Source organism: Mustelus asterias, chromosome 5 (genome assembly GCF_964213995.1).
Source record: "Mustelus asterias chromosome 5, sMusAst1.hap1.1, whole genome shotgun sequence".
Lineage (NCBI taxonomy): Eukaryota > Metazoa > Chordata > Chondrichthyes > Carcharhiniformes > Triakidae > Mustelus > Mustelus asterias.
The window spans coordinates 1,656,852-1,674,296 of NC_135805.1; the positions used below are offsets into that span (position 1 = coordinate 1,656,852).

A 17,445-nucleotide genomic window follows, 5' to 3' on the forward strand; every position below is an offset into this window, starting at 1 on the left:
TAACTAGCCAGCCGAATTTCTAATACCAGGGAGAGAGACAAAGACACTGCATTCAGCCTGGAGTCCAAACACCTTCTTACTAGCCAGCAGCCAAAACTGAAAGTAAAGGACTCTTCCCACCGGACCTGACAATCATTCTCCCCCCACCCCCCAACAATTCAAGAGGGTTGTAAAACTTGTAAAATACCAGGAGAGTACAATAGGCCCAAATTAAAAATAAACAAAAAGCCTATTATCTGACTCTAACAACAATAAAAGACAGACAGCTTGGTGCCTGCTTATAACTGCAGAGAACATGATTTAAAAATACATTCCTTAAAGGCACAGTAGTGTCAGAGTTGTGTACCTTGGCCTGCCGTAATCGGGTAACCTCTGAGGAGGTCACATTTACTTGGTGAGTAAAGGATTACTAAATGGAACAGGGTATAATGAAATTTCAGTTCAATCTGCAACTTGTGCATAAATCGCAAAAACTCAGTTTGCAGGTGCAGCAGGTGATCAAGAAGGCAAATGGAATATTGGCCTTTATCGCGAAGGGGATGGAGTATAAAAGCAGGGAGGTCTTGCTGCAATTGTACAAGGTACTGGTGAGGCCGCAACTAGCTCTTGGGATAAAGGGGGAGGTGGCTAGATGGGTGGAGAACTGGCTTGGTCACAGAAGACAGAGGGTGGTAGTGGAAGGGTCTTTTTCCGGCTGGAGGCCTGTGACTAGTGGTGTTCCGCAGGGCTCTGTATTGGGACCTCTGCTGTTTGTGATTTATATAAATGATCTGGAAGAAGGTGTAACTGGGGTGATCAGTAAGTTTGCGGACGACACAAAATTGGCAGGACTTGCAGATAGTGAGGAGCATTGTCAGAAGCTACAGAAGGATATAGATAGGCTGGAAATTTGGGCAAAGAAATGGCAGATGGAGTTCAATCCTGATAAATGCGAAGTGATGCATTTTGGTGGAAATAATGTAGAGAGGAGCTATATGATAAATGGCAGAACCATAAAGGGTGTAGATACGCAGAGGGACCTGGGTGTGCAAGTCCACAGATCCTTGAAAGTGACGTCACAGGTGGAGAAGGTGGTGAAGAAGGCATATGGCATGCTTGCCTTTATAGGACGGGGCATAGAGTATAAAAGTTGGGGTCTGATGTTGCAGATGTATAGAACGTTAGTTCGGCCGCATCTGGAATACTGCGTCCAGTTCTGGTCGCCACACTACCAGAAGGACGTGGAGGGTCTGGAGAGAGTACAGAGGAGATTTACCAGGATGTTGCCTGGTATGGAGGGGCTTAGTTATGAGGAGAGATTGGGTAAACTGGGGTTGTTCTCCCTGGAAAGATGGAGGATGAGGGGAGACTTAATAGAGGTGTATAAAATTATGAAAGACATAGATAGGGTGAACGGTGAGAAGCTTTTCCCCAGGTCAGTGGTGACGTTCACGAGGGGCCATAGGTTCAAGGTGAAGGGGGGGTGGTTTAACACGGATATCAGACGGACATATTTTACACAGAGGGTGGTGGGGGCCTGGAATGCGCTGCCAGGCAAGGTGGTGGAGGCGGACACACTGGGAACGTTTAAGACTTATCTAGACAGCCATATGAACGGAGTGGGAATGGAGGGATACAAAAGAATGGTCTAGTTTGGACCAGGGAGCGGTGCAGGCTTGGAGGGCCGAAGGGCCTGTTCCTGTGCTGTATTGTTCTTTGTAGAGTACTGTGTGCAATTTTGGTCCCCTTATTTGCGGAAGGATATATTGGCCTTGGAGGGAGTACAGAGAAGGTTCACCAGGTTGATACCAGAGATGAGGGGGTTGGCTTGTGAGGAGAGATTGAGTAGATTGGGCCTGTACTCATTGGAGTTTAGAAGGTTGAGGGGAGATCTTATAGAGACATATAAGATAATGAAGGGGCTAGACAGGGTAAAGGCAGAGAGGTTATTTCCACTTAGAAAGGAAACAAGAACTAGAGGACACAGCCTCAAAATAAGGGGGAGTCAGTTTAGAACAGAGTTGAGGAGGAACTTCTTCTCTCAGAGGGTAGTGAATCTCTGGAATTCTCTGCCCATTGAAGCAGTGGAGGCTACCTCGTTAAATGTGTTTAAGTCACAGGTAGATAGATTTCTGATCAATAAGGGAATTAAGGGTTATGGGGAGCGGGCGGGTAAGTGGAACTAAACCACTATCAGATCAGCCATGATCTTGTTGAATGGCGGGGCAGGCTTGAGGGGCGAGATGGCCTACTCCTGCTCCTATTTCTTATGTTCTTATGTTTGTACTAGACATCAACTGTTGGGTGAGTCAGTATGGCTCTGAATATTCCAGTACCTACTCCTATAAAGGTGAAGGCAGATTTAAGGATGAATTGAAAATTCTTCCAGTGTCAGTAGCAGGACTATGAAAATGCAACAGAGGTGAATGAAGAGTAGCAACTCTATAATCTGCAATGGAAAAAAGTGCTATGAAGTTTTTTTTTAATTCATTCATGCGACATAGGAGTAGGCCATTCAGTCTTTCCAGCCTGCTCTGCCATTCATTTTGATCATGGCTGATCATCAAATTCAATACCCTGATCCCCCCTTCCCCCCATATCCTTGATCCCTTTAGCACCTAGAGCTATATCTAATTTCTTCCTGAAATCAGACAATGCTTTGGCCTCAGCTACTTTCTGTGGTCATGAATTCCACACATTCACCAACTCTCTGGATGAAGAAATTTCTCCTCACCTCAGTTTTAAAAGGTTTGCCCCTTATCCTCAAACTATGACCCCTAGTTCTGGATTCCCCCACCATCGGGAACATTCTTTTTGAATCTACCCTGTCTAACCCTGTTAGAATTTTATAAGTTTCTATGAGATCCCCTCTCACTCTTCTAAACTCCAGTGAATACAATCCTAACCGATTTAGTCTCTCCTCATATGACAGACCTGCCATCCCAGGAATCAGCCTGGTAAACCTTCGCTGTACTCCCTCTATGGCAAGGACATCCTTCCTCAGATAAGGACACCAAAACTGCACACAATACTCCAGATGTGGCCTCACCAACGCCCTGTACAATTGCAGCAAAACATCCCTATCCCTATACTCAAATCCTCTCGCTATGAAGGCCAACATACCATTTGCCTTCCTTACTGCCTGCTGTACCTGCGCGCTTACTTTCAGCGACTGATGCACGAGGACTCCAAGGTCTCTCTGAGTAACCACCTCTTTTAATTTACACCCACTCAAGTGATAATCTGTCTTCCTATTCTTGCTACCAAAGCGGATAACCTCACACTTATCCACATTATACTGCAGCTGTCATGCAGATGTCCACTCACTCAACCTGTCCAAATCACGCTGAAGCATCTCTGCATCCTCCTCACAGCTCAACCTCCCACCCAACTTTATATCATCTGCCAATTTGGAGATAATACATTCAGTTCCCTCTTCCAAATCATTAATATATAATGTGAACAGTTGAGGTCCTAGAACAGTTTTTTTTCTTCATTAGCAGGACATGGGCTTCATTAGCTGGCTGACCAGCATTTATTGCCCATCCCTAGTTGCCCCTTGAGAAGGTGGTGGTGAGCTGCCTTCGTAAATCGCTGCAGTCCCCGTGCTGTGTGTTGACCCACAATGCCGTTAGGGAGGGAATTCCAGGATTTTAACCCAGCGACTGTGAAGGAACGGCGATATATTTCCAAGTCAGGATGGTGAGTGACTTGGAGGGGAACTTGCAGGTGGTGGTGTTTCCATGTATCTGCTGCCCTTGTCCTTCTAGATGGAAGTGATCATGGGTTTGGAAGGTGCTGTTTAAGGATCTTTGGTGAATTGCTGCAGTGCATCTTGTAGATGGTACACACTGCTGCTACTGAGCGTCGGTGGTGGAGTGATTGAATGTTTGTAGATGTGGTGCCAATCAGGCAGGGCTGCTTTGTCCTGGATGGTGTCAAGCTTCTTGAGTGTTGTTGGGGCTGCACCCATCCAAGCTAGTGGGGAATATTCCATCACACCAAAAGAGAAAATGCTGGAAAATCTAAGCAGGTCTGCAGCATCTGTAAGGAAAGAAAAGAGCTGACGTTTTGAGTCCAGATGACCCTTTGACAAAGCCACCAGTTGGTGTCTGTAATTCTCTGAAGTAGCCAAATGGATACAAAATTGGCTTGATGACAGAAGTTGGTTGTAGAGGGTTGTTTTTCAAACTGGAGGCCTGTGACCAGCGGTGTACCTCAGGGATCAGCGCTGGGTCCACTGTTATTTGTCATTTATATTAATGATTTGGATGAGAATATAGGGGGCATGGTTAGTAAGTTTGCAGATGACACCAAGATTGGTGGCATAGTGGACAGTGAAGAAGGTTATCTAGGATTGCAATGGGATCTTGATCAATTGGGCCAGTGGGCTGACGAATGGCAGATGGAATTTAATTTAGATAAATGTGAGGTGATGCATTTTGGTAGATTGAACCAGGGCAGGACTTACTCAGTTAATGGTAGGGCGTTGGAGAGAGTTACAGAACAAAGAGATCTAGGGGTACATGTTCATAACTCCTTGAAAGTGGAGTCACAGGAGGACAGAGTGGTGAAGAAGGCATTCAGCATGCTTGGTTTCATCGGTCAGAACATTGAATACAGGAGTTGGGGCGTCTTGTTGAAGTTGTACAAGACATTGGTAAGGCCACACTTGGAATACTGTGTACAGTTCTGGTCACCCTATTATAGAAAGGATATTACTAAACTAGAAAGAGTGCAGAAAAGATTTACTGAGATGCTACCGGGACTTGATGGATTGAGTTTTAGGAGAGGCTGGATAGACTGGGACTTTTTTCTATGGAGTGTAGGAGGCTGAGGGGTGATCTTATAGAGATCTATAAAATAATGAGGAGGGAGTACAGAGGAGAGAGTACAGAGGAGAGAGTACAGAGGAGATTCACAAGAATGATTCCAGGTATAAAGAACTGTAACTATGAGGATTAGTTGCGGATGTTGGGGCTGTTTTCCTTGGAGAGAAAGAAAGGCTTGATGGCGTGATTGAGATATTCAAGATCCTGAGAGGTATGGACAGGGTAAACGGTGAGAAACTGTTCCCACTCAACACAGCATCAGGTATTAGAGGGCACAGATTCAAAATCATTGGCAAAAGGAGTAGAAATGACGTGAGGATTATTTTTCACCGAGAGAATGACTGGAGCAAACTTCTTAAAAGGGTGGTTGAGGCAGGTTTGATTGAGTTAATCAGCTGGATGTTGGATTACTATCTGAAAATAAAGAACGTGTAAGGTTACGGGAACAAGGCAGGAAGTGGAACTGGCTAGAATACTCTTTCAGAGAGGCAGTGCAGATCTGCTGGGCCGAATGGCCTCGTTCTGCATGTAAGGATTCAGTGATCCTTTCTCTTGGCCTTGTGTTGTCTGATTAATCCTCCCCAGCTCCCATTCCTTCACTCTCTCTGTTCCGTTCTCCAGATCAGGCCGGTGATACTGAGAGGAGGTCCTCTACACAGTTAGTGGAAAACACCAACACAGAGGCAGACAGGAATTCCTCAATCTTCGTCATCTTACGAAAGGTGAATATCCAACAATAACTGTTCTGCACTGTGATGTGTGCTCCTATTAGAGGGTAGAGGAGCAGTGAGCTCTGACGCAGACCGCACCCCCCCCTCCCGCCCCCACCACCCCCGTGAGAGGTATTGGACTCGAGTAACTCACTGTGAGGCTGATGGCAGATGTGGCATTGCATAGCCACACACCCATACACTCTCTCTCTCCCTCTCCCTGCACCTCAGTTTTGCTTTCTCTCTCTCTCTCCCACTCACTCAATCACTCTATCTCTATTTGTTCCTTTCTCTATTCATTGCTTCTCTCTGTCTCTATCTGCCTATCTTTTCTCTCTCTTTCTCTATCTCTGCTTTTTGTTTCTTTCTCTGTCTTGTCTCTATCACTCACTCTGTCCCTCTATTTCTGTCCCTCTCTGTCCTCTGTGTGTCTCTGTCTTTCTGCTTATTTCTCTAGTTCTCTCTTAAAAAGCCTCTTTTTGTCTCTCTCTCTGTTTCTCTCTGTGTCTCTTCTTACCTCTCCATCTCCACTCTATTTCTCTGTCTGGCTCTCCCTCCATCCCTCCTCTGTCCCTCTATCTCTAGTTATCTGTCCCCCTCCCTCCCCACCCGCCCCCGCCTCCCTGTTCTCTGCCTTTCTCTGTCTGTTTCTCTTTGTTTCTCCCTGTGTCTCTCCACCTTCCTTTCTCTCGCTCTCTCCCTCCCTGGCTCTCTTTCTGCCTTCCTGTGTCTCACTTTGTCTGACATTCTGCCGTTATCTTCAGGGGATTCAATGGCGCACTGGTATTGTCACTGGACTAAAGACCCAGGGTAATGCTCCGGTCACCTCAGGTTCAAATTCTGCCATCTGCAGTGGTGGAATTCAATCGCAATCTGAAATGAAAGATCTAATGATGACCATGGAACCATTGGGTGAAATCAAATTTACTGCGGATGCTGGAATCTGAAACCAAAAGAGAAAACGCTGGAAAATCTCAGCAGGTCTGTCAGCACCTTTAAGGAGAGAAAAGAGCTGATGTTTCGAGTCCAGACGACCCTACAGATGCTGCCAGACCTGCTGAGATTTTTCAGCATTTTCTCTTGGTCTCACCATGGAACCATTGTTGATTATCGTAAAAGCCCAATAGTTGCCCGTTCACTAATGAAGGTAATCATTTGTGTCTGGCCCACAGCAATGTGGTTGATTGATCTCGGAAATGGCCATCCAGCTGTATCAAACCACCACAAAGTCAGTGAAAAGGAATGGAACCAGATGGACCACCCAGCATCAGCATCAAACTCGGCCTTTCAGGGAGGCGATGGCCGAGTGATATTATTGCTAGACTATTAATCCAGAAACTCAGCTAATGTTATGGGGACCTGGGTTCGAATCCCGCCACGGCAGATGGTGGAATTTGAATTCAATAGAACAAAAATCTGGAATTAAGAATCTACAAATGACCGTGAAACCATTGTCGATTGTTGTAAAAACCCATCCGGGTCACTAATGTCCTTTAGGGAAGGAAATCTGCTGTCCTTACCCAGTCTGGCCTACATGTGACTCCAGAGCCACAGCAATGTGGTTGACTCTAAACTGCCCTCTGAAATGGCCTAATGAGACACTCAGTTCAAGGGCAACTCGGGATGTCCAGTAACTGCTGGCCAGCCAGTGACACCCACATTCCCTGAATGAATAAAAACAACTTAAATGACAGCAGCAAACCCTGCCCTGTCAAACCTTGTTACTGACATCTGGGGGCTTGTGCCAAAATTGGTCCCGTCCTCACATTGAGGACTCCTCCATCGTGTTGTGTGGCACTACCACCGTGCGAAGTGAGATAGATTTCAAATAGATCTAACAACTCCAGACTGGGCATCCAGGAGGCGCTGTGGGCCATCAACAGCAGCAGAACTCCAGCACAATCTGCAACCCCATGGCCCGGCATAACCCCACTCAACCATTACCATCAAGCCAGGGAATCAACCCTGGTTCAATGGAGAGTGCAGGAGGGCATGCCAGGAGCAGCACCAGGCATACCTAAAAATGAGGTGTCAACCTGGTGAAGCTACAACACAGGAATACTTGCATGGCAAACAAAATAAGCAATAAGTGATAGACAGAGCTAAGGATCCCACACCAATAGGTCAGATCTAAGCTCTGCAGTCTTGCCACATCCTCGTGAATGGTGGTGGACAATTAAACAACTCACTGAAGGAGAAGGCTCCACAGAAATCACCATCCTCAGTGATGGAGGAGCCCAGCACGTCAGTGCAAAAGATAAGGCTGAAGAATTCGCAGCAATCTTCAGCCAGAAGTGCCGAGTGGATGATCCATCTCCGCCTCCTCCAGTGGTCCCCAGCATCTCAGATGCCAGTCTCCAGACAATTCGATTCACTCCCCGTGATATCAAGAAACGGTTGGAGGCACTGGATGCTGCAAAGGCAATGGGCCCTGATAACATTCCGGCAATAGTACTGAAGACTGTGCTCCAGAACTTGCTGCTCCCCTAGCCAAGCTCTTCCAGTGCAGTTACAACACCGGCATCTACCCAACAATGTGGAGAATTGCCCAGGTATGTCCTGTACACAAAAAGCAGGACAAATCCAACCCATCATCAGTCCACTCTTCATCATCAGTACAGTAATTGAAAGATTGAAAGGGTGCAGAGGAGATTCACAAGGATGTTGCCTGGATTGAGTGGCATGCCTTATGAGGATAGGCTGAGGGAGCTCGGTCTTTTCTCCTTGGAGAGACGAAGGATGAGAGGAGACCTAATAGAGGTGTATAAGATGTTGAGAGGCATAGATCGGGTGGACTCTCAGAGGCTTTTTCCCAGGGTGGAAATGGCTGCTACGAGAGGACACAGGTTTAAGGTGCTGGGGGGTAGGTACAGGGGCGATGTTAGGGGTAAGTTTTTCACACAGAGGGTGGTGGGCGAGTGGAATCGGTTGCCGTCAGTGGTGGTGGAGGCGAACTCAATAGGGTCTTTTAAGAGACTCCTGGATGAGTACATGGAGCTTAATAGGATGGAGGGTTATAGGTAGGTCTAGAAGGTAGGGATGTGTTCGGCACAACTTGTGGGCCGAAGGGCCTGTTTGTGCTGTAGGTTTTCTATGTTTCTATGTTTCTAATGGAAGGGGTCATTAACAGTGCAATCTCAAGCAGCACTTACTCAGCAATGACTTGCTCACCGATGCTCAGTTTGGGTTTCACCAGAGTCACTCAGCTCCTGACCTCATTACAGCCTTGGTTCAAACATGGATAAAAGAGCTGAATTCCAGAGGGGAGGTGAGAGTGACAGCCCTTGACATCAAGGCCGTATTCGACTGAGTGTGGCATCAAGGAGCCCTAGCAAAACTGCAATCAATGGGTATCAAGGGGCAAACTCTCCGTTGGTTGGAGTCGTACCTGGTACATAGGAAGATGGTTGTGGTGGTTGGAGATCAATCATCTCAGCTCCGGGACATCTCTGCAGGAGTCCCTCAGGGTCGTGTCCTAGGCCCAACAATCTTCAGCTGCTTCATCAATGACCTTCCCTCCGTCATCAGATCAGAAGTGGGGATGTTCGCCGATGATTGCACAATGTTCAGCACCATTCGCGACTCCTCAGATACTGAAGCAGTCCATGCCCATATGCAGCAAGACCTGGACAAGTGATAAGTGACATTTGTGCCACCTATGTGCCAGACAATGACCATCTCCAACAAGACAGAATCTAACCATCACCCCTTGACATTCAATGGTATTACCATTGCTGAATCCCCCACTGTCAACATCCTGAGGGTTACAAGAAACTGAGCTGGACTAACCACATAAGCACAGTGGCTACAAGAGCAGGTCAGAGGCTAGGAATACTGCAGCGAGTAACTCACCTCCTGACTCCCCAAAGCCTGTCCACCATCTACAAAGCACAAGTCAGGAGTGTGATGGAATACTCCCCACTTGCCTGGATGGGAGCAGCTCCAACAACACTCAAGAAGCTCAACACCATCCAGGGCAAAGCGGCCTCGCTTGATTGCTACCCCTTCCACAAATATTCAATCTCTCCACCACTGACGCACAGTGACAGCCGTGTGTACCATTTACAAAGATGCACTGCAGCAACTCACCAAGGTTCCTTAGGCAGCACCTGCCAAACCCACGACCACTACCATCTCAAAGGACAAGAGCAGCAGATACCTGGGAACACCCCAACCTGCACGTTCCCCTCCAAGCTTCTCAGCATCCTGACTGGAAAATATATCAGCCTTTCCTTTGTTGTGGGAAAATCACCACATGGAGTCAGACTTAAAGATTCAACATGCAGTTTTATCGGACAAAGCTTTGGGAGAAGCGCTGGGCTCTCCGCAGTGCGCGCAGTCACCTTCTCAACTTTACAATGGCAGTTGAGCATCTTTTATACATTTTCAAATAATGGACAAGTATGGATATTAGCCGTTAGCACATCATTATACATAGAGTAGATACATTTATGCATTTATTTCCCCAATCAAAGACTGATCTCGTTACAAAAATTCATTGTTTTGGTTCTGCTTTATCTCAAGCTAAGGTGCCTCAAGGTCTGATCTGTTTCCTGCAGCAATTTAAACACTAACAGGATTTAACTCGTTGTGCAATGTCTGTGCCCAAGTCAGCACATCTTAATGACTTTTCCCAGAGTCCATTTTGTGCCAGGTAACCATCTTGTATCCTTTAATTTTGAGTTTACTCCAACACCTTCATTGGGTCAAAATCCTGGAATGCCCTCCCTAACAGCACTGTCGGTGTACCTACATAACTGATCTGATTGTGGCCTCACAACTACATTCCGTCTACGCGTTAACCTTTCACTCCCGTGTTAGTAAATACTCTATCTACCTTTGCTATAATGCATGGACCCTGCCATCACTGCTGGGAGAGTTCCAAAGATTCACCAGCCTCTGAAGGAAAAGATTTCTTTTCATCTCAGTCTGAATGGGAGATCCTTATTTTGAAACTGTGACCCCCGAGTTCTAGTCTCTCCCGCAAAGGGAAACATCCTCTGAGCATCTATCCTGTCCACTCCCCTCAGCATCTTATGGATTTCAGTAAGATCACCTCTCAATCCCCTAAACTCCAGTAGATACAGACTCAGCCTGTCCAACCTTTCCTCAGAAGATAACACCCGTGTTCCCCCTCCCCCCATTCCAGGTATCAGTTGAGTGACCTTCTCCAAGCTGTTTCTAAACTCTCCTTTTGCCTCCTTCTTTGTCACCCCATTTTTCATCCCTCTCAGACTGTAGTGTGATTGTACAGTTGTTCAGTGCTGGGTCTAACAGTAACATTCCCTCTGTTTCTCTGTAGATCTGGCCCATGGCGTTGCTGGTGAGCCTGGTGTTTAGCGTTACCATTGGAGTATTCCCGGCAGTAACTGTCGATGCCAAATCAACCATTTCTGCTGATGGGACATGGGGTAGGTTCCTGAGTGTGGAAAGGCAATGGGAGAGTCAACGAGGCTGTCAGAAGGAGTGTAGGAAAAATATAGACCTGATTGCACAGATAGAGTAATACACAGTGACATCAAATACAGGAAGAACTACAGACTAATAGAGAACAGAAGAAGGTCTTTTGGCCCATCATGTTAGCGCTTTGCTAGAGTTATCCAACTAGTTCCATTCTCAGTTTTTTCTGCCTTGTCCTGGAACTAACCCCTCTTCAAATTGAAGTCCTACCTCTCTGAATGATTCTTGTAAATCGCCTAGCGACCTTTGTGGATTTCAGTTCTGAGTGCAGTATTTTAGCTAAGGCTGAAGCAGCATTTTACAAAGGTTTGGACTAACCTTTTTTGTTTTTGTACTCTGTTTGTGAAACCCAGGATCTCAAGCAGTGCAGATGTTGGAAATCTGCAATAAAAAGATGAAATGCTGGAAATCCCAGGCAGGTCTGGCAGCATCTGTGCAGAAAGCAAAACAGAGTTCATGTTTTAGGACGATAACCTGTCATCACGGCCCTTCCAGCCTGTTCCGCCATTCACTCTAATCAAGGCTGCAATATCCTGGTCCCCCTCCCCCCATGGCCCTCGATTCCTTTAGCCACAAATTTACATCTAATTTTGTCTTGAAATCAGACAACGTTTTGGCCTCAACTACTTTCTGTGGGAGTGAATTCCACACATTCACCACCCTCTGGGTGAAGAAATTTCTCCTCACCTCAGTTCTAAAAGGTTTACCCCTTATCCCCAAACTATGACCCCTAGTTCTGGACTCCCCCACCATTGGGAACATTTTTTCTGAATCTACCCTGTCTTACCCTGTTAGAATTTTATGTTTCTATGAGATCCTCTCTCACTCTTCTAAACTCCAGCGAATATAATCCTAGTGGATTTAAGTACATTTTGTTTATATTGCCTGGACACATATTTCCAATCAACATGTATCATCTTTGTCCTTCGAGGCGAAAATGTCTCATTTCACATTCATCTCATAGTCATAGAGGTTTACAGCATGGAAACGGGCCCTTTGGCCCATCTTGTCCATGCCACCCTCTTTTTTAAACCCCTAAGCTAGTCCCAATTGCCTGCGTTTGGTCCATATCCCTTTTGTTCTCACTGGAGCGATGGAGGTCGAGGGGAGACCTGATAGAAGTCTACAAGATTATGAGAGGCATGGACAGAGTGGATAGTCAGAAGCTTTTTCCCAGGGTGGAAGAGTTAATTACTAGGGGGCATAGGTTTAAGGTGTGAGGGGCAAGGTTTAAAGGAGATGTACGAGGCAGATTTTTTACACTTTGAGAGTAGTGGGTGCCTGGAACTCGTTGCTGGGGGAGGTAGTGGAAGCCGATACGGTAGTAACTTTTAAGGGGCATCTTGACAAGTACATGAATAGGATGGGAATAGAGGGATATGGTCCCCGGAAAGGTAGGGGGTTTTAGTTAAGTCGGGCAGCATGGTCGGTGCAGGCTTGGAGGGCCGAAGGGCCTGTTCCTGTGCTGTAATTTTCTTTGTTCTTTGTTCTATACCCATCTTACCCATGTAACTGTCTAAATGCTTTTTAAAAGACAAAATTGTACCCGCCTCTACTACTACCTCTGGCAGCTTGTTCCAGACACTCACCACCTTCTGTGTGAAAAAGATGTCCCTCTGGACCCTTTTCTATCTCTCCCCTCTCACCTTAAACCTATGCCCTCAAGTTTTAGACTCTCCTACCTTTGGGAAAAGATATTGACTATCTAGCTGATCTACGCCCCTCATTATTTTATAGACCTCTATAAGATCACCCCGAAGCCTCCTACGTCCCAGAGAAAAAGGTCCCAGTCTATCCAGCCTCTCCTAAAACACAAACCATCAAGTCCCGGTAGCATCCTAGTAAATCTTTTCTGCACTCTTTCTAGTTTAATAATATCCTTTCTGTAATAGGGTGACCAGAATTGCACACAGTATTCCAAGTGTGGCCTTACCAATGTCTTGTACAACTTCAACAAAATATCCCAACTCCTGTGTTCAATGTTCTGACCAATGAAACCAAGCATGCCGAATGCCTTCTTCACCACTCTGTCCACCTGTGACTCCACTTTCAAGGACCTATGAACCTGTACCCCTAGATCTCTTTGTTCTATAACTCTCCCCAACACCCTACCATTAACTGAGTAAGTCCTGCCCTGGCTCAATCTACCAAAATGCATCACCTTGCATTTATCTAAATTAAACTCCATCTGTCATTGGCCCAATTGATCAAGATCCCGTTGCAATTGGAGATAACTTTCTTCACTGTCCACTATGCTACCAATCTTGGTGTCATAGAACCATAGAACCATAGAAAATTACAGCTCAGAAACAGGCCTTTTGGCCCTTCTTGTCTGTGCCGAACCATTTTATGCCTAGTCCCACTGACCTGCACTTGGACCATATCCCTCCACACCCCTCTCATCCATGAACCCGTCCAAGTTTTTCTTAAATGTTAAAATGACCCCGCATTTACCACTTTATCCGGCAGCTCATTCCACACTCCCACCGCTCTGCGTGAAGAAGCCCCCCCTAATATTCCCTTTAAACTTTTCTCCTTTCACCCTTAACCCATGCCCTCTGGTTTTTTTCTCCCCTAGCCTCAGCGGAAAAAGCCTGCTCGCATTCACTCTATCTATACCCATCAAAATCTTATACACCTCTATCAAATCTCCCCTCAATCTTCTACGCTCCAGGGAATAAAGTCCCAACCTATTCAATCTCTCTCTGTAACTCAGCTTCTCAAGTCCCGGCAACATCCTTGTGAACCTTCTCTGCACTCTTTCAATCTTATTTACATCCTGCAAACTTACTAACCATGCCTCCTATATTCTCATCCAAATCATTAATATAAATGACAAATATACAGTGGACCCAGCACTGATCCCCGAGGCACACCGCTGGTCACAGGCCTCCAGTTTGAAAAACAACCCTCTACAGCCACCCTCTGGCTTCTGTCATCCAGCCAACTTTGTATCCAATTGGCTACCTCACCCTGGATCCCGTGAGATTTAACCTTATGCAACAACCTACCATGCGGTACCTTGTCAAAGGCCTTGCTAAAGTCCATGTAGACCACATCAACTGCACTGCCCTCATCTACCTTCTTGGTTACCCCTTCAAAAAACTCAACCAAATTTGTGAGACATGATTTTCCACTCACAAAGCCATGCTGACTGTCCCTAATCAGTCCTTGCGTCTCTAAATGCCTGTAGATCCTGTCTCTCAAAATACCTCCTAACAACTTACCCACTACAGATGTGAGGCTCACCGGCTTGTAGTTCCCAGGCTTTCCCCTGCAGCCCTTTTTAAACAAAGGCACAACATTTGCCACCCTCCAATCTTCAGGCACCTCACCTGTGACTATCAATGATTCAAATATCTCTGCTAGGGGACCTGCAATTTCCTCCCTCGTCTCCCACAACGTCCTGGGATACACTTCATCAGGTCCCGCGGATTTATCTACCTTGATGCGCTTTAAGACTTCCAGCACCTCCTTCTTTGTAATATGTACACTCCTCAAGACATCACTATATATTTCACCAAGTTCCCTAACATCTATGCTTATCTCAACAGTAAATACTGATGAGAAATATTCATTTAGGATCTCACCCATCTCTTGCGGATCCGCACATAGATGACCTTGTTGATCCTTAAGAGGCCCTACTCTCTCCCTAGTTACTCTTTTGCCCTTTATGTATTTGTAGAATTTCTTGGATTCTCCTTTGCCTTATCTGCCAAAACAATCTCGTGTCCTCTTTTTGCCCTCCTGATTTCTCTCTTTACTCCTACAACGTCTATACTCTTCAAGGATCCCAGCTGCCTATGCATATCACATGCCTCCTTCTTCTTCTTGACCAGGGCCTCAATATCCCGAGACATACCAGCCTTGCCCTTCACTCTAAGAGGAATGTGTTTACCCTGAACCCTGGTTACCACACTTTTGAAAGTATGCCACTTACCAGACATCCCTTTGCCTTCCCATAGCCTCCCCCAATTCACATTTGAAAGTTCCTGCCTGACACCATCAAAATTGGCCTTGCCCCAATTTAGAACTTTAACTTTTGGGCCAGACCTTTCATTCTCCATAGCTATCTTAAAACTAATAGAATTATGGTCACTGGTCCCAAAGTCATTCCTCACTAACACTTCTGTCACCTGCCCTTTCCTATTTCCCAAGAGGAGGTCAAATTTTGCCCCCTCTCGAGTCGGGCCATCCACATACTGAATGAGAAATTCCTCCTGAATAGACTCAACAAATTTCTCTCCATCCAACCCTCTGATACTATAGCTGTCCCAGTCAATGTTGGGAAAGTTAAAATCTCCGACTGTTACCACCCTATTTTTCTTGGAGCTATCTGTAATCTTACATATTTGCTCCTCAATTTCCCGCTGACTATTTGGGGGCCTATAGTACAACCCGATCAAAGTGATTTCCCCCTTCTTATTTCTCAGTTCTACCCATATAGACTCAGTGACCAAACCCTCGAAAGAATCCCTTCAGTACGGCTGTGATGTTTTCCCCAATCAAAAGTGCAACCTCTCTTATCTCCTGTTCTATCTTTGCCATCGCATCTGTACCCTGGAACATTAAGCTGTCAGTCCTGTCCCTCCCTTAGCCATGTTTCAGTAATTGCTATAATATCCCAGTCCCACGTACCCATCCATGCCCTGAGTTCATCTGCCTTGCCCGTCAGGCCTCTTGCATTGAAATAAATGCAGTTTCATCTGGACTTCCCTTGCTCTCTGTCTTGCTTTTGCCTGATCTGTCTGGTACTAGGATTACTGACACTGCCTTTACTATTTAATGTGCTCTCTTTAACTTCTGTGCTGTCCTCAATCTTCTCTTCTGTCTCCCGACTGCTTTGGGTCCCACCCCCTGCCAAATTAGTCTAAACCCTCCCGAGTGGCTCCAGCAAATCTCCCCGCCAGGATGTTAGTCCCCCTCCAGTTCAACTGTAACCCATCCCTCTTGAACAGATCAGCCCTTCCCCAGAAAAGATCCCAATGATCCAAAAACTAAATCCCTGCCCCCTGCACCAGCTCTCAAGCCAGGCATTCATCTGCCTAATCCTCCTATTCCTACTCTCACCAGCACGTGGCACCGGTAGTGGTCCAGAAATTACTACCTTCGTGGTCCTGCACTTTAGCCTTCTGCCTAACTCTCTATATTCACATTTCAGGACCTCATCCCTTTTCCTACCTATGTCGTTGGTACCAATATGTACAACGACCTCTGGCTGCTCACCCTCCCCCTTAAGAATGTCCTGCAATCGCTCAGAGACGTCCTTGACCCTGGCACCAGGGAGGCAACACACCATCCTGGAGTCTCGATTGTGGCCACAGAAACGCCTGTCCGTGCCTCTAACTAGCGAGTCCCCTATTACTGCTGCTCGCTTGCTCTTTGCCCGATCCTGTCCCACAGCAGAACCAGCTGTGGTGTCACAGGCCTGGCTGCTGCTGGTATCTCCCCCTGACAGGCTATCCCCCTCAACAGTATCCAAAACGATATACCTGTTTAAAAGGGGAATAGACACAGGAGACTCCTGCACCACCTGCCTGCCTCTCCTGGCAGTCACCCATCTACCTGACTGAACCTGTGGTGTGACAGCCTCCCTGTAACTAGTGTCTATCACACTCTCTGCCTCCTGTATGCTCCGCAGTGCATCCACCTGCTGCTCCAACCGAACAATGCGCTCTGCAACTGGACACACTTCCTGCAGACAAAGTTGTCAGGGGGACTAGATTGCTGCCTAATTTCCCACATCTGGCAGGAGGAGCATACCACTGCCCTAACTGCCATACTGCCCTTATACAGGTAAAAGGATAAAAGAATCTCAACTCACCCCTCTCTTGCTTGTGGGCCTCCCGGTGACTTTTTATTTGGTTAAAGGAGGAGGTAGGGAAGGAAACACTGAAGTAGTGTTTGGGGTTTAACTGTCCCTTTACAACAGCTCCTCCACAGGCCACCTTCTGGTAGCAGTGACTGCACCTATGCAAATCTTACCTGCAACCACCAATCAGCATCACCACTCTGCTACCATGTTTCTGCCCATTTCACCAGTCTGTCTATGTCCTAGTGAAGTGGCTTACTGTCCCTGTCACTGTTTACTATGTTGTAGCCGATTAAACCAAGGCCATGCCATTCATATGCGGCACGGTAGCACAGTGGTTAGCACTGCTGCTTCACAGCTCCAGGGTCCCAGGTTCGATTCCCGGCTCGGGTCACTGTCTGTGTGGAGTTTGCACATTCTCCTCGTGTCTGCGTGGGTTTCCTCCGGGTGCTCCGGTTTCCTCCCACAGTCCAAAGATGTGCGGGTTAGGTTGATTGGCCAGGTTAAAAATTGCCCCTTAGAGTTCTGAGATGCGTGGATTAGCGGGTAAATATGTGGGGGTAGGGCCTGGGTGGGATTGTGGTCGGTGCAGACTCGATGGGCCGAATGGCCTCCTTCTGCACTGTAGGGTTTCTATGATTTCTATGATTTC

At 46.6% G+C, this 17,445-nt stretch overlaps 1 protein-coding gene across 2 annotated transcripts in view; it reads left to right on the plus strand.

Annotated features, from left to right (window-relative positions):
• Positions 1-17,445, plus strand: part of LOC144493336 (equilibrative nucleoside transporter 1-like) — a 91,059-nt gene that overhangs the window by 42,929 nt on the left and 30,685 nt on the right. For both annotated transcript variants that reach the window (XM_078212109.1, XM_078212108.1), the window contains exons 8-9: positions 5,433-5,533; positions 10,824-10,932. In XM_078212109.1, coding sequence (XP_078068235.1) covers positions 5,433-5,533; positions 10,824-10,932 — 210 coding nt within the window. The remainder of the gene's footprint in view (positions 1-5,432; positions 5,534-10,823; positions 10,933-17,445) is intronic.